Source organism: Pteropus medius, unplaced genomic scaffold (assembly GCF_902729225.1).
Source record: "Pteropus medius unplaced genomic scaffold, Ma_sr-lr_union100, whole genome shotgun sequence".
Classification (NCBI taxonomy): domain Eukaryota; kingdom Metazoa; phylum Chordata; class Mammalia; order Chiroptera; family Pteropodidae; genus Pteropus; species Pteropus medius.
In genome coordinates, this window is record NW_024349803.1 from 14,074,374 (window position 1) to 14,098,707 (window position 24,334).

At 40.1% G+C, this 24,334-nt stretch overlaps 1 protein-coding gene across 2 annotated transcripts in view; it reads left to right on the forward strand.

The window, feature by feature from the left end:
- NR2C2 (nuclear receptor subfamily 2 group C member 2) overlaps positions 1–24,334 on the forward strand; it is a 76,743-nt gene that overhangs the window by 40,771 nt on the left and 11,638 nt on the right. For both annotated transcript variants that reach the window (XM_039837369.1, XM_039837368.1), the window contains exons 3-10: positions 13,006–13,206; positions 15,334–15,436; positions 17,895–18,074; positions 19,033–19,180; positions 19,948–20,041; positions 21,002–21,135; positions 22,110–22,287; positions 23,668–23,789. In XM_039837369.1, coding sequence (XP_039693303.1) covers positions 13,006–13,206; positions 15,334–15,436; positions 17,895–18,074; positions 19,033–19,180; positions 19,948–20,041; positions 21,002–21,135; positions 22,110–22,287; positions 23,668–23,789 — 1,160 coding nt within the window. The remainder of the gene's footprint in view (positions 1–13,005; positions 13,207–15,333; positions 15,437–17,894; positions 18,075–19,032; positions 19,181–19,947; positions 20,042–21,001; positions 21,136–22,109; positions 22,288–23,667; positions 23,790–24,334) is intronic.

A 24,334-nucleotide genomic window follows, 5' to 3' on the forward strand; every position in this document is an offset into this window, starting at 1 on the left:
TGATCTTTTCAATGCCTGACTTGTTTCATTTAGAAAATGTGTGTAATGGTAATACTTACCTTATAGGATTATTGTGAGGACTCAGCGGGATATTGCTTGTAAAGTGCTGTTCTAGAACAGTGCCTGGCCCATAGTAATTTTAGTATGTACTAATTATCTCTATATAGTAACTATTATTACTAGTATTGTTGTTGTTACTAACTAATTAATATTCATTTATGGGAAGTTTAGTCTTCCCCAGGGCTCTGAACCAGCCTCTGGCCTGATGAACAAAGAGAAGGTATGGGTATTTAAATCAGGATCAACAAACTCACATTGAAGATTCATAGTTATCTCAACCAGCTGAATCAAAAGGCCAAATAGGAAAAAAATAAACAAACATGAACAAAGATGAATGGTAGAAAAAAAAATTAATTATATAACATGAGAGAATAAGTAAAAGGGTTGCTTTCACAGTTTATAGCAAGCTCAGTACAAGTGAACAGTATTATAGAGTAACTAGATAATTTCTATAGTGTTTACCCACTTTTAAAAGTGATTTTATGGACTATCTATTATGAACTAACCATAGAAGAGTTCTAAAAAGTAAAATGAAATATTAAAAATTGTATTTGCATTATATTTGTATTGCATAATATTTTATCATAAATACAGGAGTTATATACTTATATTGTTTTAACTTTACACAAAGTAGGAAACACATATCTGAGTGTTTGGAAATTTAGAAGTAATAACTGGACATTGTTTTATTTTTCTCTTTCACTTTGTTCTTATTTGTTGATTATGGCTTCAAAACAGGTCCTTTATACTTTCACGTAGTAAATGTTAAGATCCTGCCTGCTTAATTCTGGCTGGGAAAGGAGCTAGTGTATTTAACCATGGCTGTTACGTTGTGATTTCACATCCATCTGAGGGCAGATGAGAACATAAACAGTTCCCCTAGGAGACTCTGTCAGCAGCTAGTGTGTATTTCAAGAGGGTATACATTTTCCCTGTATTGGTCTAAGAAAATTCTTTCTGTTTTCCTAAGGGCCTTTCTACCATCTCATTCCATATAGTGAGACTATACCCACTGCCTGGTGCTTGGCCCATGGTGACACTGCTGTCCTGGCTGGAGTGCAGAAAGGTCCCTTGAACAGATATTCTCATAGAATAGATCCTTGGCATTGAGCTTTCAGTCTTTCTAGGGAAGATAACAGGTTAGCACAAGTTTTATATGTAAAACTTGTAAGTATAGTTGAAAATCTTTTCATTGTGAATAAAATTAGACATACCAAAGTGCAGCTAAGCTGACTATATTTCAAGGTTTGGTTTTTTAAAAGGAAAATTAAGGTTACAGTACAATTTCTAGGTTCTTGATGTTGGTGCTGATGGCTCCAATGAAGTTTTCATTTCTAGCCCTGATTTCAGTGAAGACTCTCCCATGCCCTGAGGCCTGAGAAGAGAATAAGTGCTATGATGTTTTAATGAATAACAGTGCTGGGAACCCAAATAGGGGCTTCTCTGATAAGGTTGGGAGGAAAAGATTATACAATAAGGATGATATGTTTGGCAGCATTTAGGAGGTTTAGTTCTAAATGGAACAGACCTGGGATCAGATCTTGTCTCCACTCGGCTATATGACCCTGGGGAAAGTTTCTATAACCTGTATGTATCGGCTGTAAAATAGCAATAAAAATAGTACTTATTCTATAGGATTTTAAAAGGATTAAATGAGACAATTTCTGTAATCTTATGGGAAGCAAACATCAGTAAATGTTGCAAGCGTGTTATAATTTTTTAATGTTTTATTTTTATAATTTTAAACTTAGCAGAAAATAGTACATGGAAATTCTGTATACCCTTTACCATACCCTTTATCCATATTTTACCAATCGTTTGAGGTAACTTTCTGAGTGTGTGTATGTATATATTTTTTAAGTTATTTGAAAATAGGAGACATCACACTTCTTTGCCCTGATACTTCAGTATGTATTTCCTAAGAACAATGACATTCTCTTAACATAATCACAATACGTTATCCAAATCAGGAAGTTTACTATTATTGCATGCCATTACCTAATTTAGTCCATATTCTAAAATGTCATCAGTTGTCCCAGTTAAGTTTTTTATAGTTATATTTTCTCATTCTAGGATTTATATTACTGTTTTTAATAATAGTAATAATTAAGGTATGGCCGTCAACATAAGACCAGCATATCTAGTTATGCAGTGCAGGGGAGGGTGAGCTGAAGCATAGACTTGTTCATCAGTATCATGTTATCCTAATGGCAGCAAAAGGGCTTTGGAGCCAAGTAGGAAGGGTGGCAGTCCTCAGAATGTGGGAGGTAGCCTTGTGGCTGGGATTCAGAGCTGTTGTTTTTGGGAGACAGTGGTCTAAGGTGGGAACTGTGGGAGGAAATAGGAGACTAAGAAGAGCTTTAGAGAGCACCGCTTGTCTGAGAATGAGGTGTAATCTAAGCCATCCAACTACAAAGTAGTTTCTCAGTAAATCTCACAGATTTTCATCATATGCACATCTTTCCAGATCAGTATTTTCAAATTGTGGTTCTTTAGTACTTCCCAGATTGCAAACATTAGGTTCAAATTTTATTTTTTAACCCATCCTTCAAAGCAATTAAAATTAAAAGAAAAACACACTTGCACGTGTCATACACCAAATTTGACACACTAGATATCACCAGTGCACTCACTTGTACTGCCATGTTTGTTCTCTTTGGGGCAGACCTTGGTATAAAGCTTTTCTTGCCATCTCTGCTATTTTAAGGGTTTCCTGAGATCTTCTTTCATATTCCCATTTCAACTTTATGTGTTTCAGGAGATCATTGTTGTATTCATTGTTTGACATAAGGGAATGTTTAAATTTTGGCTTATGAAATAACATTTGTATTATAAAATACTTCTTTTATCTACTTTATATATTGAGGTTTCACATTTTACTAGAAAGGACTTCTGCTGTTTATATATTTTTTAAAAGTTTGAAATCTTTATTTTAGTCTTTTGGGGAAGGGATCTTGAACTCTTAGAGCATCCATCTTTGTCTGCTTCTTTCTTCTACCAGCTCTTTATTCCTATACATTCTTTGAGCTGCCAGTACCTGTTCTCTGTCCTTTCCACATCCACATTCATCTGATGTTCCCTTTCTCACTCTGATGTTCTAGTGGCCCCTCTCAGGTACTCATAGGAGCTGTTTGTTTGTGTTGAATGAGTAATACGTGCACACAGTAACAAAATCACACAAAACAGGGTATAAGATAAAAGATGAGTTTCCCTTCCTCCTCTTCTCCAAGTTCCTCCCAAGAGGTAGTCACCGTTAACCGTATTACTTATTTATTCTTTCAGATACAGGCTCTGCATATACACCTACAAGCATGTGTGTGAATACATACAGCATATTTCTAAATGCATGTCAACATTCTGCCCACACTTCCTGCAGCTTACTCTTTTTTCTTAACAATGTCTTTTGAAGGTGGTTCCATGTGGACACATAGAGCTTCTTCTTGAGTGGTGAAATGATGTCCCATTTCATGCTTGCTGCAGTAAATAACCTCTACTTGCTTAATTTAGCACATGTGAGAATATTTCTATATGGTCAATTCCTCTAAGTAGGATTGCTGGGAGAAAGGTTGTCCATGTATAATTTTATTTTTTATTGAGGGATACTGTAAGTCCTCACTTAATGTCGTTAATAGGTTCTGCTTGTTTAAGTGAAACGACATGTAACAAACCCAATTTTACCATAGGCTAATTGATAAAAACAAAAATTAAGTTCCTACAGCATCTCATCAGCATTGTAAGAAAACTACATGGAACAAAATGATGTTGTTAGAGGGCTGCTGTAATTGACATATAATATATTAGTTTTAGGTGTGTAACATAATTCAATATTTGTATGAATTGTGAAATGATCACAATCAGTCTACCATTCATCACCATACAGTTAACTTTTTTTCTTGCAGTGAGAACTTTTAAGATCTCTTAGTAACTTTCAAATATGCAATACAGTGTTATTAACTATAGTCACCATGCTGTACATTACATCCCATGACTTATTTATTTTAAAACTGGAAGTTTGCGCCTTTTGACCTCCTTTACCCATTTTGCTCATCTCCAACCCCTGCTTTAGACAGTCACCAGTCTGTGCTGTATCTATGAGCTCATGTTTTTTTGTTTGTTTTGTTTCTAAGATTCCATATAAGCGAGATCGTATGGTATTTGGACAATTTAACAATATTCTTCCAGTTTATGAGCACAGAATTTTTTTCCTTTTATTTGTATCTTCTTTAGTTTCTTTTATTAATGTTTTACAGTTTTCAGTGTACAGGTGTTTCACCTCTGTGGTTAAATTTACTTCTAGGTATTTCACCCTTTTTGATGAAATTGTAAATTGGATTGTTTTCTTAATTTCTCTTTCTGATAGTTCATCATTAGTATATAGAAACACAGCAGATTTTTGTATATTGATTTTGTATTCTGCAACTTTACTAAATTTATTCTAACAGTTTTTTGATGGGATTTTTAGGGTTTTCTACATATGTCATCTGCAAATAGTGACAGTTTTACTTCTTCCTTTCCAATTTGGATTCCTTTTGTTTCTTTTTCTTGCCTAATTACACTGACTAGGACTTCCAGTACTATGTTGAATAAAAGTGGTGATAGTAGGCATCTTTGTCTGGTTCCTGTTCTTAGAGAAATAGCTTTCAGCTTTTCACCATTGAGTATGACGTTAGCTGTGTGTCTGTGTATAATTTTGACAGTAGTTACTAGAGTTCCTTCAAAAAGGTTGTACCAACTGCCATCTGATAAGAGAGTGCTCATTTCTCCACACATTCAACTATATGTTGTGCTGTATATACTTTTTAATCTTTTTAAGTTTCCTAAGTGAAATTATATCATTGCTGTATAAATTTTGCATTTCTATTATTTATCGTTTTTGAATATACAAGCCTAATACTCAAGTTTTATATAATTGTAAATAAAAAAGTACTCTTTCTCCTTCCTTCCCTGTACCCAGCTTTCCCTGTACCTCTACCCCATTTACTTTTCAACCAATAGGCTTTTTGAAAATTATGTGTAATTTTATTTTGATTATCTTATTATAGGTCAGCCAATCAGCTAAATATCTGTTTTAAAAGAGGATTCATATTCATAAAACTTTACAAGAAATAATTCTAGGCTAACTTTTATGGTGTTGACTGTAGTTCTTTCCTGTCTCTTCTCTGCATTTTGGGTCTACTTTCTCATCTCTGTATTTTCTCGAGCAGAGCCCTTGGCTTTAAATGTCATTTAGTTCAAAATATTTTACAATTTTTCTTGAGACTTTTTCTTTGACCTATGTGTTATTTAGAAGTGTGTTGTTTAATTTCTTAATATTTGGGGATTTTTCTAGCTATCTTCCATTACTGATTTCTGGTTAAATTTCAGTGAAGTATAAGGACATACTTTATAATTCTTTTTTTTTTAAGGTGTATTTTATGGCTCAGAATGATTTAGTGAATGTTCCATGCAAGCTTGAGAAGAATGTGTATTCTGCTGTTGTTAGATGGATTATTTTATAAATGTCAGTTACATCAAGTTGATTAATAATGCTATTCCAGTCAATTATTTTCTGCCTACTTGATCTGTTTGTTAATTGCTAACAGGGGAGCAATGACATCTCCAACTATCATAGTTGATTTCTCTATTTCTCTTTGGCAGTTCTATCAGTTTTTGCCTCACGGATTTTGATGTTTTGTCATTGGGTGCATACACATTTAGGATTATTGTTTTGCGGGGGAACTGACCCATTTATCATGTAATGTTTCTCTTTATTCCTGATATTTTTCTTGTTCTAAAGTCTACTTTGTCTTTAAATTAATATAGTTACTCAAGCTGTCTTTTGATTAGTGTTAGTATGATATCTTTCCCTTTTAATCCGTCTGTCCAGGTTTCCTATAGACAATTTATAGTTGAGTCTTCTTTTTTGTCCAAAAGACAGTCACTGTCTTTTAATTGTTATATGTAGACCATTCACATTTAACATGATTATGGATGTATTTGGATTAATGTCAACCATATGTGTAACTGTTTTCTGAGGCCAGAGGCTTCTTATTCTTCCTTCTTGGATTTTGATTAAGCAATTTATTATGATCCCTTTTATATCTTCTCTTAGTGTATTAAATATACTTAACAAATGTTTTTAGTTGTTGTCTTAGAGTTTACAATATCCATTTCAAACTAAGTCCACCTTCAAATAACATTATTCTATTTCACATATAATGCAAGTATCTTAGAGTATTTCCAATTCCTCTTTCCTGTTCTCTGTGACATTTCTGTCATTCATTTCACATTCAGTACATTAGTGTTATTATTAACTTAACAATTATTTTTTAGATCCATTAAGAATAAGAAAAATAAGATTTTATTTTACCTTCTCTTAATTCAGGGGGGATGGAGACAAACTTCTTAAATCTTTATGACAGGAGGTAGTTTGCAAATGGGAGCAAGGTGCCCACCTAGTTATTTTCTTTCTGTTGATGTTTGCATTTCAGAAAGATGGATCCCAAGTCGTTGAGAAAACATTTCTGAATTGTGAGACTGGCAAGAGGCTTATCTAACCATTATAAAGATTTATGTATATGTGAAAAAGACAGAGCAAGAGGTTCCAAAAGGAAAGGAGGAAAGGGAAATCTCTTTCTTATTTTCAACAGGGAGAGTTAAGCTTCTTAGCTTTAATTTGTATTTGGCTTTACAAACAGCATATGCCTAAATGTAGTTTTTCTGTACTGTATTAGGTAATAGGAACTGAGGTAAAGAAACCCCTAGTATGAGAATTTACGTTAATCTGGCTAGGGATTGAGCTGTATATTTCCTGTAGCTGTATGCGCCAGAGGCTTAAAATTTCTCTAGTGTCTTTGTTTTCATCTCTCCCGTGACCTAGGGCTTCCTTAGATATTCTTCCTCAGAGAATCTGTGTCTTGATGCTCTTCCAGCTGTAACCTCCTGTTATAACGGAGCCCCGTTGGTGTGGTGGTAAGTAGGAGGGAGAGGAAGTGTTCTACAATCTTATGATGAAATATCAGTTTTTTAATGCAGCGGTCCCCACCCATTTCGGCATCAGGGACCTGTGCTCCTATGAGAATCTAATGCCTGGTGATATGAGGTGGAGCTGAGGCAGTAATGCTAGAACTGGGGAGCATCTGCAAATACAGATGAAGCTTTGCTGCTCGCTTGCCCACCCCCTCACCTCCTGCTGTGCAGCCTGGTTCCTAACAGGCCACACATTGTTCCCAGTCTAGGGCCTGAGAGTTGGAGACCCCTTGTCTTTAGGCTGTGACCTTTACAAGTTTTTTAATTACTCCTTCTCCCCTCCACTATATGAGACAGGAAGGCTAGAGGGGCCTGGAGTTGAAGAAATACCCTTTCCCTAGGTGATATAAGGCTGTGGTTAGGTCGTCTTTCTTGGGGAATAGGCCTTGGTTAGGGAGAACACTCTTGAGTTTATTTTGCAAAAATTACTCTTCCCTTTCCCTTGCCAGCTCCACGAGGGGATCTTTCTCATCTTTTTACCATAAGAACCAAGTGAGGTTCCTGGAACTAAGACTGTGACCTCAAAGAGTTTCTCACTTCCATGCTAGTCCATACTAAGTCTCCAGCAGTTCATCATAATAACAGTTTAAGTGTCTTACCAGCTAGGCTTCTGCTCCAGGTCAGCAGATCTCAGACTTCATGATTCACCTACCCAGATTTGGAGGTGGGGTTTGCTTTACACTCTTAACTCTCTGGTGAGCCCAAGGAAAGTCATTGATTTTCAGTTTTTCTAGCCTTTTCATGTGAGGCTGTTGGGTTGACTTCCCAGCTCTTTACATATTGAAGTTGAAACCAGAAGTTTACTTTGAACTCCATACTCATCTATCTGGTAGTTTATTTCATAGATCTACTTGGGCATTTCATACTTGGCAAGCCAAAAACAGACTTAGGAATTCCTTTCACCGCCCCATCACTCAGGCTAGAAACCAGAGTCATTCTTGACTCTTCGTTGTCCAGTCCTTATAACTCTACCCAACTGCACATGCTGTCACTTCCTCCAGCATGTATTTTGCAGTTCTTCAGCTACTTTTTGTTCTATGTGTTTTTAACATCCAACATATAGTAAGATCTGTTTAAAATGTAAAACACTTCCCATCATTCCCTTGCTTAAACCACTGAATGTATGTAGAAAACACTCTTTTATGTTATTCAAAGAGGAAAACTCAAATATTTTATCTACCTGAACTTAGGGATTGAGTTAGTGGGGCTAAATAGAGAAATTATTCATTTGATTGTTGGCTACAAACAACACTAATTATTCATATGAGTTAAAAGTTCTATTTAAGTAAAAGATTCATTTACCTTTTGCATAGGCCAAAAAATATTTTTAAATAGATTTCTTTTTAATTTAACCATCTTTGCTATTGTCCTTTCTTATACTCTAATATATCTTGGCCTAAAAATTTATAATGATCTGACAAATTTTTTATATATTTATATATAATACATACATGTATGTATGTGGTATACACATATGCATATAGTGTGTATGTGTGTGTATATAGATATAAAATAGTATAAGAAACTTGAAAACCTGGTTTTAGGAGGAAAAATCCCCTTAAGTGGCCCTCACTGTACTTTGAATGAAATCCAAAGTTCTAGCAGGGCCAACCCACCTCCCTCTCTGGGCTCCTTGGGCCACTCTTCATTGTCCATGTCCTAAGATCGTTTCTAAGAGTTCCTTCCTCTTAGGGGTGTTCCATATGCCAGAACATTTCCAATTGCTTGGAACATAGTTTTCCATAAGCCTTTATCTGACTTTTCAGCCTCAAATCTTGTTTTAAATACCACCAGGAGGTCTTCCCTGGCCTCTCTTTCTAAAGTTAAATGCCTGTTATTCTCTCTTACGCCAACCTGATCTTTTCCCTCGTAATATATATCATAAACTGAAATTGTTAATGGATTGGTCTGTTTACTTGTTTTGGCCAGTCTTTTCCACTAAACTAAAAGTTTCACGAGAGCAGGCGGCCATCTTCATAATGCCTGTAATCTAGCAAAGCGCCTGGCAAAGTGTAGACTTCTGTAAGTATTTGAGGAATGAATGAAAGAGTGAACGAGCCATAGTAGTCTTGATTTTCTCACTGGGAGAGAGAGATTTGATGAGCTGAAAGGGCTAAGACAGGAATGCCCACGTGAAGAGAGAAGCATATGAGAGCTTAGAGGAAGGAATTACTTTTATCAAGATTCTGTTATGTTCTGGGCAATGTACTAAGTATTTTCGCAAACATCATATCGTTTCACTTTCCTAGTAATCCTTTTTTATAGATACGTAACAGAGGCTTAGAAGGCTCATATAACTGCTCCATGGTGACACAGCTGGGAAGCAGTAGAACAAGCATTCCATCTGTGGCTTCAGCTGCAAAGCCCTATCTCAGGATCATAAACTCAGGTGTTCACAGGATCAGGTGGGCAAGGTGGGGATTGGGGTGAACCAAAGAGCCTGTTCCCCATCTAAAGAGGTAGCCACACCCAGCCAGCCAATGACATGGAGGAATTTGGGTAGCCAAAGCTTCCAGTTTGTCAAGAGAACTTAGATCTGATGTTTATGAGAAATATTCTATTTTAGATGTTGGCACCCAATTTTTAAAATTTTTAAACTTTGGAAAGGAAGTCGAATAAAAGTTATCCAGTGGCTGATTTTTGCCTTCAGACAGTAAATTTGCAGGCTGTTTTTTATAACAGAAATAATGAGCCCGGCCTGGCTGAAACAGAGTGTGTAATATGGAGGAGAATGGCACTCACTGTGTCAGGTCACATTGAGGTCCTTTGGGGGTAGAACTAGAGGGGATCTTGAGCTAGTAGAATACAGTCAGCTTTGCTAAATGTGGCATATGCATTCCTAAAACTTCACACACTATGCAAAATTGTGCAATGGAAACTACAGGGTTTTTAGGAATCTGTCTTCATCATCGCATGGCCTTCTTATAAGGACACCAGTCATTGGATTAGGGCCTACCCCAATCCAGTATGGCCTCATTCTAACTTGATTACATCTGCAAAGGTCCTGTTTCTAAATAAGGTCACATTCAGAGCTCTTGGAGTTAGGACTTAACCATCTCTTTTAAGGACCCACAACACCTCTCCTCCCCTCCTCCACAGGAGACTTAAATGTTAAATGAGCCTGGATACATCTTCTCAATTTCATGTTTCCTTGGTCTCATTAAACAGGAGTCTACCTGCTCTGTGTTTGTTAGCAAGGTCTTGGTTTGCTTGATAGCCACCCTGTGGTTCTAATAGTGTGTTTGGGGAATTTTTTTTTTTTCTGCTTACATTTTTAATTTTTTCACAGAGATGCTCTCTCTGAATGGAAAATACAAGCGTTTTGGGAGGGAAAGATAAAAAGATTTTTAAATCTTTGTAAATAATTCATTGAACTCATGCCAGCCCGAATCCTTGGCGGGCGGGGGTGGGGTGGATATCTTATACAGCCACCAAGAGCAAACTGTACCTGTCTGAGACCCCGTCATTCCTAACTCCCACCACCTCCCCAGCTTCATACATGCCTTGCTCACCAAGAGGACTGGAGAATAGCATAAAATGACATGAAAATTACCGTGTGTTCAGGCACAGCATGCGTTATTTCTGAACACACCAAGGATGAAGCACTTTTAACTAGCCTTCCCATGGTCGTAGTTGGTAATCTAAAAGTCCCCTCAATCACATGACTATTTTGTTTGTTAACAGAGACAACAGTTTAAGAAGGAAATAAGAATTGATAGACATGAAAAGGAAGTCAGACGTTTAACTCGGATTTCAATGTGATAAAGACCTTTCGAAGGCCATTGTGCAGGAGTCCCTTCTGTGGCCCCTGAGAGAAGAAGGGTTTGTCAACCACTCTGCAGTCTTTCAGTTGAGCAATGCTAGGAAAGGTTTTTGAAAGAGAATTCTTTTTACAAGGTTTTTTCTCTCATGTTTTGCTGTTCCAGGGGACTCTGGGTATGCCACAAACTATAACAATGAAAGGTACTGTTTTTCCTTCTCTAAATCTGTTCTTCAGACTTAAAGATCTTTTGACCTTTCAGTTGGAAATGATAATTTACTGGGATCTGTGCCCAGCCATCAGCTAAGGATTTGTTTTTGCTTCTTCTGTCCCCAGTCTGTGTTCTTTCTGGTCTTGCACTTACTATGCCCTCAGCCTGTAACACTTTGCCACATCTCTTGGCACATCTTCCTCTCTTGCTTCATTCAGATCTTTACTCAGTGTCACTCCCTCAGAGGTCTTTCTTCCTAAATATCCCCCCTCGACTCCTTCCCTATGTCACGTTCTGTCCGTTTACTCTGCTTTTTAATTTTTTTTCCATGGCACTTACACTGACTGACATTCTGTAATATGAGTGTTCGTGGTCTCTTTCCTCTGCTAGAAGGTTAGTTCCACTAGGTAGGACCTTTATGGTGTTCACATCACTGTTCCTAGTACTAGGAACAGTGCTTGACACATAACGGGTGCTCAGTAAACATGTGCTAAGTAATTGTATCTTTCCTGCCTTTATTTTTCTTTGAACAACCAGTATTGTCTGGTTTTCCATATTGAACAGTTGGCAGAGCTCTTGTATTAGACTATGTGAGTTTCCTGTCCAACCATGGAATTGCAAATCACAAAGCAACATGTATCAAGATGTGGCACAAATGCCACATCTGCCCATAAATATGCTTGCTGTAGGGAAGTAAGTTCCAGCCAGAGACACAACACATTTCCCTTTGTTCAACACCCAGTGATGACAACCCCAAGACTCGGGCTTGCAGTGAGAGCCTGCTGGTGTCTTCAGGGAGACGGTGGGCAGTCCTCTAAGCTGGGCACTTAGCCTGGGCAAGAGGCAAGACGAGGACTAGAACAGCTTCAAAGAACTTTATGAGTGGGAATAAGAGAAGTCACTCTCACCATAGCAACTATTGTAATTGTGACTGATGATGCACTTAGACTGGGACTCTGGGAAGAGGCGGGCTCTGACATCTGGGCTCCTGAATGGTAGGAGCCCCTGGCAGAATCAGAGTCAGGACTTCTGTGGAAGTCACCCACTGCTTTCAGTGCTTCCACAGTCTATTAAAATCTTCTTTCTGGGTGCCAGGCTCTATGCTGGCCCTTGGGATGCAGTCCAGAATCAGGTGTCATCGTTTAGAATCAGGAAGTGGGAGAGGTTGGGTGTATGTCAGCAAGGGACTCCCTGTGTTCTGTCACCCCAAAGCAAGATTATTTACAGGACCTTCCCTTCAGAAACAACCCTTCTTTAAAGCTGTTGTTTCCAGATTTTTGCATTTTATTGATCAGTAGCATTTCAAAAAAGTCAGGAGTTGTTCACATTTTGTATTATGCCCAGGACAGGGATATTATTTTTTAAAATTAAACCTATCATCTACTATTTATTACTGTCTTCATTTTATGAAAGAAAGGGCTTTTCTATTTAGAGTTTTATTGGGATATAATTGACATACAGCACTGTATAAGTTTAAGATATACAGCATAATGACTTGACTTACATATATTGTGAAGCGATTACCACAGTAAGTTTAGTTAACATCCATCATCTCATATAGATATAGAAAAAAGAAAAAGTGCATTTTTTCCTTATAATGAGAACTCTTAGTAATCATAATTTCTTAATAATCATATTGTACATTACATCTCCAGGACTTACTTATCTTATCATTGGAAGTTCGTGTCACCTTCATCCAGTTTCCCCTTTTCGACCCCCAAGGGGCATTTTAGTTCTAAAAATAGTGGAATGATAACAACCTAGAATAAAGTTAGCTTTGAAAATTGGTTTCTGAAAAGCTGACTGTTGTTTTATTTTTCTCATTTCACCGTGCACTGGTGAAACTGCATCTTGGACCAGCATTGACTCCGGGACAGCGCTAGGCAGTCATTGCTTTGAGCACCACCTGCAAGTGCACGAGCCGCACAACTTTCCGTGAGAGCAGCCTCCATGTTGTGTCTTATAGATTGTAACAGACCAGCAGACAGGACAGAAGATCCAGATAGTCACCGCAGTGGACGCGTCCGGATCCCCCAAGCAGCAGTTCATCTTGACCAGCCCAGATGGAGCTGGAACTGGGAAGGTGATCCTGGCTTCCCCAGAGACATCCAGTGCCAAACAGCTCATATTCACCACCTCAGACAACCTTGTCCCTGGCAGGATCCAGGTAAGGCCTGTAGACAGGCATTTGTTTCGGCACTTCTGTTATTGGACAAACTCTAACCTCTGCCTCGAAGGCCAAATCCATCTCTAGAAGGTCCTTTGGGGACTGGCAAACATGGCAGATTGCTGCTTTAGCTAAAGTAAAAAATCAGCAAATGAATGGTATGACCCGGACGGCAGCCAACTGCAGTGCTTAGATGGGATAGAAGTTGAGCCAGGAAAAATCAGTGGCCCATGGAAGACTGGCATGAGCAAGCTGGCACTGAGGCCACTGGAAAATTGTTCTTAGCTAAGGCCACACAGTGACAACCCTTGGCCTAAGATATTTCAGGGGTACCACCTAGGGCTGACCACAGTCAGACAAGGACTGACTTGTCCCTAACTTACCTCAGCCTTGTCTAGATAATTGGGCTTGGTCCAGTTCTTCATTGTGTCCTTACTGCTCCTGTAAACTGCTGCCTCTGGGCCCCTCAGTTCTCATCTCCATCTCTACCCCTCTTTTCCCTACTCTGGCAGGACAGAATGGGATCAGGGGCAGGTGTCGACAGAAGAGCAAGGGCTTGAAGGAAAGCAGAGTTGTTGGGAAGCACTGAATTTCTAAGCCCAGCACTTAAAGGAACAGAGACTGGAGAGAAGTTTCCCATGGTGGCCAAGCATGGAGCATGTTTAGTCAGGGACAAGTTGGAATTCATGTTTTTGCTTGTTTTTAAATTTTAATTTTTTTAAACTTTGTGGTCAAATATAACAAAATTTACCATCTTAATCATTTTAAAGTGTACAATTCAATGGCATTAAGTAAATTCACATTGTTTTGCAGCCATCACCAGCATGCATCCACAGAACCCTTTTCATATTCCCAAACAGCAACTTTGTACTTTTTAAATACTAATTCCTCTTTCCCTCCTTCCCCATCGCCTGGTAACCACCATTCTGCTTTCTGTCTATATGAATTTAACTACTCTAGGGACCTCATATAAGTGGAATCTATAATATTTGTCCTTTTGTGAATGGCTTATTTTACTTAGCATAATGTTTTGAAGATTCATTCATGCTGTAGCATTTCTTTCCTTTCTAAGGCTAATATTCCATTGTATATTTATACCACACTTTGTTTATCCAGTCATCTGTTGATGAACACTTGAATTGCTTCTACCTTTTGGCTACTGTGAACGGTGCTGCTAAGAATCCATGTGTTTGGAGGCAGACTTTCTACTGTGGGGAAAATTAAGGAAGGAAAGGATATTTTTTCTTCTGATAGAGCTGGGTTCATAACACCAATATATTCAGCTTTCAATTTTCAGAACTGTACTTTTGAGACACCTCATAGTGTAGTTAGTAAATACTACGTCATCCTTCCTTTCTCAGAGTACATTCTGATCATCTGAAATCAGAATTCCTACCTGCTTATTTTGACTACTCCTTGTTTGTGAAAGGATGGCTGTTGATTTTGTTGCATGTTTTACAGGAGGTCGTTCTACATAATGATTTCTCTATATAGTCCCACCGTACATAAATCATTTTTAAGGCTTATATTTGATACATTATTTTTAATAGCTGTTTTTCACTCTCATATTGGTATCAACAGTATTCTTCTAAACGAGTAGCATTATTTGTCATCTAGAAAGCCACCTACAAATGAAGGAGAAATAGCAGGTTTTGGAAGTGACCTATTTTAGTCCACTCAGATATACCTCAATGAGAGACCTACTTATTTAACTAACAAGGCTTGATTATTTCTCTGCCAAATATACCTCTTCGCATACTTTCAAGCTGTTTCATGGGAATAGAGAGGCAGCCTGAAAGACTTCAGTATCTTTATGTTGGAGCTTCTGTGTGTGATTCCCCACAGGGCCCCCAATCCTGGGTAGTTGAGATAGCCACATAGAGCAGATCAGTGAAAACCAGTGCCTGACCCTGGACAACACCCGCCCCTTCCCGGTGAAGGGATGCAGTCCAGATGAGCAGCAAGGCCATTCCGAATGTCAGATTAAGTTGTCAGGTGGAATTTTCCCAGTTCCGCCCAGAGTTCTGCTTAGAAACCCAAGATTAGGAATTTACAGTTAAAAATATTACTTTGCTTAGCAGTCTGGTTTTTAATTAGCATCCTGCTTATTTCCTGATTTCTTCTTAGATCGTCACGGACTCTGCTTCTGTGGAGCGTTTGTTGGGGAAGACCGATGTCCAGCGGCCCCAGGTGATAGAGTACTGTGTGGTCTGTGGTGACAAAGCCTCTGGTAAGTAATCCTAGGATATTCTAGGTGCGCAGCATGGACCAGCATCATGAACCAAATTGGCAATTGCGGGGAGTAATGGAGAGAAAATATTTTCTATCGGTTTATAGGTTTCATGAATTCCACTTTATTACTGGGGTAATGGTTTTATATATACATATGGAAACCAGTTTGTCACATTATTAGAATCAAAAGGAAAAGTCACAAAACTTTTTGTGATCTGTAAATCTTGGTTAAGTGTTGGATATGTATGTGCTACTAAGAAAGTAATCACTTCTTTAGTCAGTATTTGCACAATGCTTTGCTATTTCACAAAATGTGTTATTTATTCCCCCTTCATCCTAACTATTAACTGTCTCAGTCATCCCCTCACTGTAACCTAGTGTGACAAACTGCTGAAACAGAGGTGGAGGGAGCATGTGATTCTGGCTGGAGTCCCAGGGTCAGGATATCTGTAAGCCTTGGAGGTTGAGTGCATGCATGTTGGGTAAAGCAGAAGGGCATTCCAGCTGGTGGAGCCAGGGCCCAGAGAGTTTAATATCCACACCCATGGTGTCTTCAGGTCAGAGTTCTTGGGCTTGCATGGTTAGTATTTGGGTACAAGAAGACTGGAGAATATGTCTGGCTCAAAAGTTCAGACTTTGGCCTGCTAAAACTGGAGAGTGTAGAAAATAAGTGAAATCAGGGAGGAATGGAAAAATATTTAATAAATTTATAGTTCCAGTGATTCTAGGAGCATAGACCTGAGTTTTGTGATGGCTGCTTGGTTCCACTTTATTCCGTGGTCAGAAAATTCACAGTAACTTTGGATACTTTGTGATCCTGTTTTTGTTTGGTTGGTTGGTTTTTGTTGTTGTTGTTGTTTTAAAAAAAAAAAGAAGAAGAAGAAGAAGGCTGGACTAGGACTCTTGGGAAAACAGCCCCAGGCAAGCATCTACTGAAGCTCCACTCCCTGTCCCAGCTCGTGACACCACTTGCCTTCTCAGGGGTGTCCTGCCTCTGCTTCTGCCCCTTATCCTGATAAACCCAGCCCATCTCACCCCTTCTCTGAAGCCCTCACCCCTGCTGCCTCTATCCTCATCCCCCTTTTGTACAGACCTCGCTGAGCTTTTGTTGCATTCTCTTTTAATTGATTCTTACAGGCCTGTCTTCCCCACTAGAAAGTGCTCTCTTTGTTAGAGCAAGAACCATGTCTGACTTCTCCATCTCTATATCTCCACCTTCTTGCTCAGCAAGGAGAGGCACTCTGCAAAGCTTACGACACATGAATGAAGCATGAACATAACAGAGGGGCTACAGAATCTGCTTGACTTTCTCATTTTTCAGTCCCTTTTCGAGCTTAAAGGAACAGCCTAGTCAGGCTCACAGTGCCACTGTCTGCAGATATTATGGTTCACTTTAAGGGCTAGAGAGCCCAAAGAAATAACATGCACAGAAGGAAATACGATGTCTACTTGGTAGGTAATTTTAGCAGGACTGTTCTTAAAGACCACCCTCCACATGCACCCTTGGGGAATGGCTCTGCATGCTGGAGCTTAGGACAGTGGGATGCTCTGTAACTGCTGTAAATGATGATCCTGTGAAATGTGTCCTCCCAGCAACATAACTAAGATATTTGGTTACATAGGACTAACCCAGGTGAGCCTATCTATCATCAGTCCTAGCTGAGAACAAATAAGATATAATGCGTGTGGAAACATTTTGTGAAACTAAGAATAAGAAGGATAAACTGAAGCGGAGGGCTCTTTTTAATGTCATTGGTGATGAGAAGTTAGAGACATCAAAGTAACCAAGATTAGAAAAAAAGAGCTGTGTTTAATAAATGTATTTCTAGGACTGTGTTTCCAAAAGGGTTTAACTAGCTAACCCAAGTGAACCACATGGCAACCTTCCTTCACCTTGGACCTGTGCAGTTTAGTCCCTGTGCTGCTTCCTGTCATCATTCTGCTCCCCCAGGGGAGATCTGGAGCCCAGGATGTGATTCCACAGGAGGAATAAATGTAGGAGTAAGACCCTGTGTGCTAAAGCAGCACATGTGTTTGCTGCCTGCCACACTTGGCAGGACAGGGGAGCCGAGTAGCCTCACAAGCCTAGGTCTGCAGAGCTACGACCAGATGCATGCAGAGGACAGTATAGTTCAGCCATCCCCCATCAGCTCTTATTTATGGTAGGTCCTTTGGATACTAAGAGCATTAAGGTCATGCCATTTACCAGCTGTCACATAACCTGTCTGAACTTAAATTTTTTTATCATGACCTCACAAGGCTACTATAAAGATTGTAGAGAAATTATGTGAAGGACCAGGGTACCATGTTTAGTGTCCAGGCTTGTAGTTGTCCACATGGTGCCAGCATCTTAACTGTATACCAGTTACTTTGATAGACTTGCCTTAAAGACAGGGCCTGTGACGACAAGTCACCTTTTTCCTTGGTGAACCACTTCATGCGCTCCATCTTTTCAGGCCGTCACTATGGGGCTGTCAGTTGTGAAGGTTGCAAAGGTTTCTTCAAAAGGAGCGTAAGGAAAAATTTGACCTACAGCTGCCGGAGCAACCAAGACTGCATTATCAATAAGCACCACCGGAACCGCTGTCAGTTTTGCCGGCTGAAAAAATGCTTAGAGATGGGCATGAAAATGGAATGTGAGTAACAGTATTAAAGAAACCACATGGGTTAACAAGGAGGGAGAAAGTGAGCATGAGTCTATTAAAATAAGTTTCTGTACCTGGCTTTAAAATACAAGAAAAAAATATCCACTCGGGCTTCATTTTAGTTTACCTTCTGGCTCTCAGGTAGTTGCTTTGGCACCAGCGCTGCTGGGATTCGTCAGTTCCCATGATGTGTACGGAAACCTACTCCAGATAAATCGGGAGGCAGCACTGTGGAGTGCGGTGAACACAGGCTTTGGAGTAAAGCTAATACTAGATCAAACCCCAGATCTGTCACTTAGGAGCTATGAGGCCTGAGAAAGACATGTAGCCTCAGCCACAGGATCTTCCTCTGTGAAATTGAACCCCTTACCTTACTTACATATTGGATCTGAGGCTCAGTCATTCTTTATTTTTAAAAAAGTCTATATTTTCTTCAGTTATTTCTGGAACATATACCTGTCCTTATACCAGATTGCTGAAGGGAGAGGTTGCTAGGGTGTTAGGAAATTGACACCGTTAAACAAGTTTACAGGAGTCATGTAGGCTTGAGTTGTACATCAGAATTGTTTCTCTACAATGTGTGGCATTGGTCAAGCTCTCTGTTAGGAACCCACTTGAAGATTGGTGTTTTTCATCCTGGAGAGAATCCCTTTTTATAGCAAGTAAGAATTGAAAACCCAGAGGGCTGTGCAGGCCCCCGCAAGGCCATGCAGATGCCAGGCTGCAGTTCTTCGCAGTCAGTACCCACCATCTTGAGCTCTTTTCACTCCCTTTAGATTTGACATGGCATTGTTTGGCTTTGAACCTTTCTCTCCTTTGACTGACAAGTTCACTGTGAAAATTGAGCTAGACTTTCTAAGGAAGACCCCCTTACTTTAATCATGAAGGATATGGTTTTTATTGATTCCTGTGTTTCCTCTAAACATGACTATTTATGTTGTGATTTAAGCTGTACAGAGTGAACGGAAGCCCTTTGATGTGCAACGGGAGAAACCAAGCAATTGTGCTGCTTCGACTGAGAAAATCTATATCCGGAAAGACCTGAGAAGTCCTCTGATAGCCACTCCCACATTTGTGGCAGATAAAGATGGAACAAGGTTAGTCCTTATTTTGACAGAGCCCAACACTACCGTCAGCCTTTGTTGCTTATTAGAGGAGGCACCAGTGGTCCTTGGAAAGGTGGCTTTTATAACTTGCCACCTGCCTGCCACAGCTGTCAGCCTTGTCTTGCTTCATCCTACTCTTTTTGGAGCTGCTCCAGTCAAACCTCTGGACAGGCCTAAGGATGGCTGATTTAAGATGGGGGCAGAACTTTTCCTTTCTCAGAAACTCAGATAATGTTCTGTAGTTTAGGCATTATTCATATAGGAATGTAGTTATTCTATAATTCAAGACTGGAGCCTTTTCACAGTATAGACCAAAGGTCTAAGTCCCAGTATGGTCCCAGGTTGTACCACAAGTTAACTTATATGTTCTTTTAAATATAATCTGTTGAATTTAATTTAAAAGGAACAGAGAGAAGGAAAACAAGAAATCCAAATGTATTATAGGGAGAACTAGAGTTCAGAATGCCTTGATGATATTCTGAAGATCAAGTTAACTTTATTTGGCAGAGGGGCCACGGTCAGCATGGAATCTCTGGGGATGTGCGTCTGTGTGTCATCCATCTCAGGCTGTAGACATGGCTGTGTGCACATCTCATTGCAGAGAGAAGAGTGGGGAGTGTTCAGTCATTTGGTGGCTGAGTCTAGTCAGTTTTTCCACTAAGACATCTCTATAGATGTGAAAGGGACAGAAATATAGCATGATCATACTGTGCATTAAATGTTGGAAGCCACTCTGGGTTTCTTTATGTCTTAAATAGACAAACAGGTCTTCTTGATCCAGGGATGCTTGTGAACATCCAGCAGCCTTTGATACGTGAGGATGGTACAGTTCTCCTGGCCACAGATTCTAAGGTAATGTTATGCCTTCTCCTCTACTTTTATGTTGTGGTACAGACGCTTCTCTAAATGTGTGCACCCACCTTCTTCTTGGCCTTCAGAGACCACGTTGAAAGCATGGCCTTCTGCACCTCGATTTACTTCCTGTCATTCAGCCTCCTGTAATTCGTTTTAGGGATGCTGATGGCTTTTCAGAAACTGTTGAGGTTGACTGATTGTAGTCATTATAACAGGGTCTAGAGTTCAATTTGGTAAAAGTTCTTTGCTTCTCTTCTCTATTAAGATTTTCCCCATGGTACACACAATGGCAAACTACTGACATGCTGAGAAAATAGCTCCTTATCCTAAGATGGCCTTTTGCAGAAGCCTATTTCTCTACATCCTCCTGTTGTCTGTCTTTTTGATTATTGCCGTCCTAGTGGGTGTGAAGTGATACCATGGTTTTGTTTTGCATTTCCAGTGATGTTGAGTATCTTTTCACGTGCTTATTGGCTGTTTATGTATCATCTTTGAAGAAATGTTTACTTAAATCCTTCGCCCATTTTTAACTCCCTTATTTATCTTTTTATTATTGAGTTGTGTGATTCTTTTTTACATATTCTGGCAACTAAACCATTATTAGATGTATGATTTGCAAATATTTCCTCCCATTCTGTGGATTTTCTTGTGTAGGGTGGTGTCTTTTTACTTTCTTGATAATATCTTTTGAAGCACAAAAGTTTAAATGTTGGCAATGTCCAGTTTGTATCTTTTTGTTCTGTCATTTTATTACATGTGTAGATTTGTGTCACTACTAGCACAATCAAGATATAGAACTATCTCATCACCAGAAAGATCTTACTCATGCTGCCCGTTGTAGTCATGCCCCCAGAGAAGCTGCTTTTAAACCAATGTTATACCTTCATTAGCCTGAGAGTCTTTTATGTGTATGTATATGTGTTCATCTTTTAATGATACTATTTTTTTGTTTAATAGGCTGAAACAAGCCAGGGAGCGCTGGGCACACTGGCAAATGTAGTAACCTCCCTTGCCAATTTAAGTGAATCCCTTAATAATGGCGACACTTCGGAAATGCAGTCAGAGGACCAGTCTGCAAGTGAGATTACTCGGTATGAGCCCATGAGGGTGGAGGCCCCCCTCCTGACTGATATGCACACACAGTTGCTACATTGTGAGGGTGGGTGGCGGCATTTTGACACCCACTCCGTATTTCCTTAAGAATTGTAAAATTGTCAGTGCTCCTGCACACCTGTCTCCTTTCAAATTTTAACTATGAGAATGTGGATCTACTTATGTGATATAAAACAATCAAAACTGCTTTTCATTCCAAACAATGAAAAAGGACGTTGAGTAACTCAGTGGAAGCAAGGGAAAACCCTTCAGTGGACAGATGTTACTTATATCAGTCACTGTTTGTTGTTCCTGAATATTAATAGTTCACCCCCTTTCCCATTTCTGTTTTAGCCTATTTTTCTCATATGTATTTCTTCGAAGTAGTGAATCTAGAGTTTAAATCCATCAGGGTAAGTAGAGAGTAGGTGATATGTTGGCTGGTCCCAGAAGTCTACAAGTGGCTATTGGGGATATTTCTTCTCTGAAGCCTGGATCTTGTGTTTGCTTCTTTTCTGTTGGGACAGCCACTCCTGCCCATCTTGTCATGAGTGCACTCGTCCTCACATTCACCTGCAGTCTGATAACAAAATTAAGATCAAGATCTAATAGAAAGAGGATGGGGTTTGAGTTAGATAGACTTCTGATTCTACCACTTACCATGTAGGATGTCTTGGAAAACTTACTTAACATCTCTTAGCCTCAGCTTTCATATCTATAAAATGCAGGGAATTCTGCCTCAGAATAGTTGTAAAAAATAGAAATTACATGTGAAAATAAATGATATATAGTTTAGTACCCAAGATGATGTATAGATAATACATAACTTTCATTGTTATCCCTTCTCCTAGCAGGTAGAATATAATTATCTTTCCCCAATGCATTGTTTTTCTAAATAACGTCTCATCTAGAGTTTTTTTTCCCCTAAAAGCTATAGACTCACAGCACTTGCTTGCCTCATTTCTGCTCACAGGGCATTTGATACCTTAGCTAAAGCACTTAATACCACAGACAGCTCCTCGCCTCCAAGCCTGGCAGACGGGATAGACACCAGTGGAGGAGGAAGCATCCATGTCATCAGCAGAGACCAGTCCACACCCATCATCGAGGTTGAAGGCCCTCTCCTTTCAGACACTCACGTCACATTTAAGGTGAGTGTGTTTAGCTTAACCACGTGCCCCCAGCCCAGTAGGAGATGGGCTGTATACCAAAGATGGTCTTCATTTAAAAATCAAAACTTAGAGTGAGCTCATTTTCATGTTGTGGCATTTGATCAGGATATTATATTCCAGAACCGTCATTCCCATTATGAATCAGTTTCGGTCATCTTCTGCTCACAGTGTCATTTGGCTCTGAAGGTAGCTCTGAAGCAGGCATGGCCTGTCATTGTTCAGAGAGGTTATGTGGTGCTGACCAGTGAGGGCTGATAGCTGACTACTTTGGCTTCCACCTTCCAGTGACAACCTGGCTCCAGCACAGGCAGGCCCCTTTTTCTGCTCCAACAACAAGCAGCCAAGACCTCATGCCCTGGAGCCATTGGTCCTGACTTTGCCCTCTAGAGCAGGGGTCCACAGACCAGTACAGTTCTGTAGCCTATTAGGAACCAGGCTGCATGGCAGGTGAGCGGCAGGGAAGTGAGCGAAGCTTCATCTGTATTTGCAGCCTCTTCTCAGCACTAGCATCACTGCTTCAGCTCCACCTCAGATTATCAGGCATTAGATTCTCATAAGAGCACTGGTCCCTGGTGCCAAAAAGTTGGGGACCACTGCTCTAGAGCCATAGAAAATAGATCTCATATCTTTGAAGAGTGCTGTGAGGTCCTCATAGGTTTAAGTACACTCTGCCCCACTGGCCTCACTTCTGTAGGACATTTCCATCTTCCCTGAAACCATCTTAGTTTCAAGGTCTCCAGACTGAGTTTTTGTTCCCCCAGCATTATTTACTGGAGAGATCTGGCCAGTCACTTAGGAAGATTGGGTCCCACCTCATAGTTGCCCCAGGGTGCCAAAGACACAGGTCACCAGTGAGATTCTAGCTTCAAAGGCATTAGAGCTCCTTCTAGACCATGGAGCTCCTGGAGCCCGGGCCAGACATTCTGGTCGTGGGATAGATATCATTCTCCTACCATCTGGGCTTCTGCTCAGCTTTTACTCATTGTTACCTTGAGGTCACCACCTACCAAATGTCTGCTAGTCCTTGAAGTTGAGCCATTTCCTAATTTGATTTGGACTTGAACCTGCGGCTCAAAATAGAATTGCCTTAAAACAAAGAACAGTTTTGTTGTGGCAAGAGTTGAAAAGTATGTGTTTGTATGGGTAAGCTGGGGGGGTTCCCCATCGTTCTACATTTTAAGGGCCATCAGACTGTACTTCACTGGACAAGAAAGCACACTTCATAGGGTCCACACAGGATCCTCAACATCAGAAACAGTGACTCTGGCTGCCATGATGTTGAAACACGAGAGGGATTCATATTGACAAACCAAACTATCCCATCCCTCTTTTACTTCCTGTGCTGTGTACCTTCTCCAGCTGACAATGCCCAGTCCGATGCCAGAGTACCTCAACGTGCACTACATCTGCGAGTCCGCATCCCGCCTGCTTTTCCTGTCCATGCACTGGGCCAGGTCAATTCCAGCCTTTCAGGCACTTGGGTAAGTAACCTTTTTCTCTGTGTATCCTTGGGCAAGGGCTTTTCCCTCTCTGGGAAGGACCTAGAAGATCTCTGAGGACCCTTCTCTTTTGTTCCTATGCCCCGATTTTCCTATGACCGTGGTTGCCAAAGATAGTGTTCCTCAAACCTTCACCATATGCAGAGAATTTAGAGCTAGGAGCCATGGATGGAGTGGAATAGAGGCAAGAGTTGTCCTGAAATCTGGACAAGTAGAGACATGCTGCATCAGGGGGCATCTGAGATAAGGACAGACTGTTTTGCAGTGTACTGACCATGCCATCCTGAGTGTAAATTACCCAAGGCAGAGCTGAAAGCTGTCTCGGCTGGCCGCCGCCTCCCTGCTACCGTCCCAGCTCCTCCTCTGCAGGCTTTCAAGGCTCTTCTCAAGCACAGGTGTAGGGTATGTCGCTTCCCTTCAGAATCCACACTCAGCTCTTAGTCCTGTAATCACTGCAGCCTCTCAAGATAACCACGCCAGGACCGCTGCAGATTCAGAAGGCTGTAGGAAATGAGAGTTTAGTCATG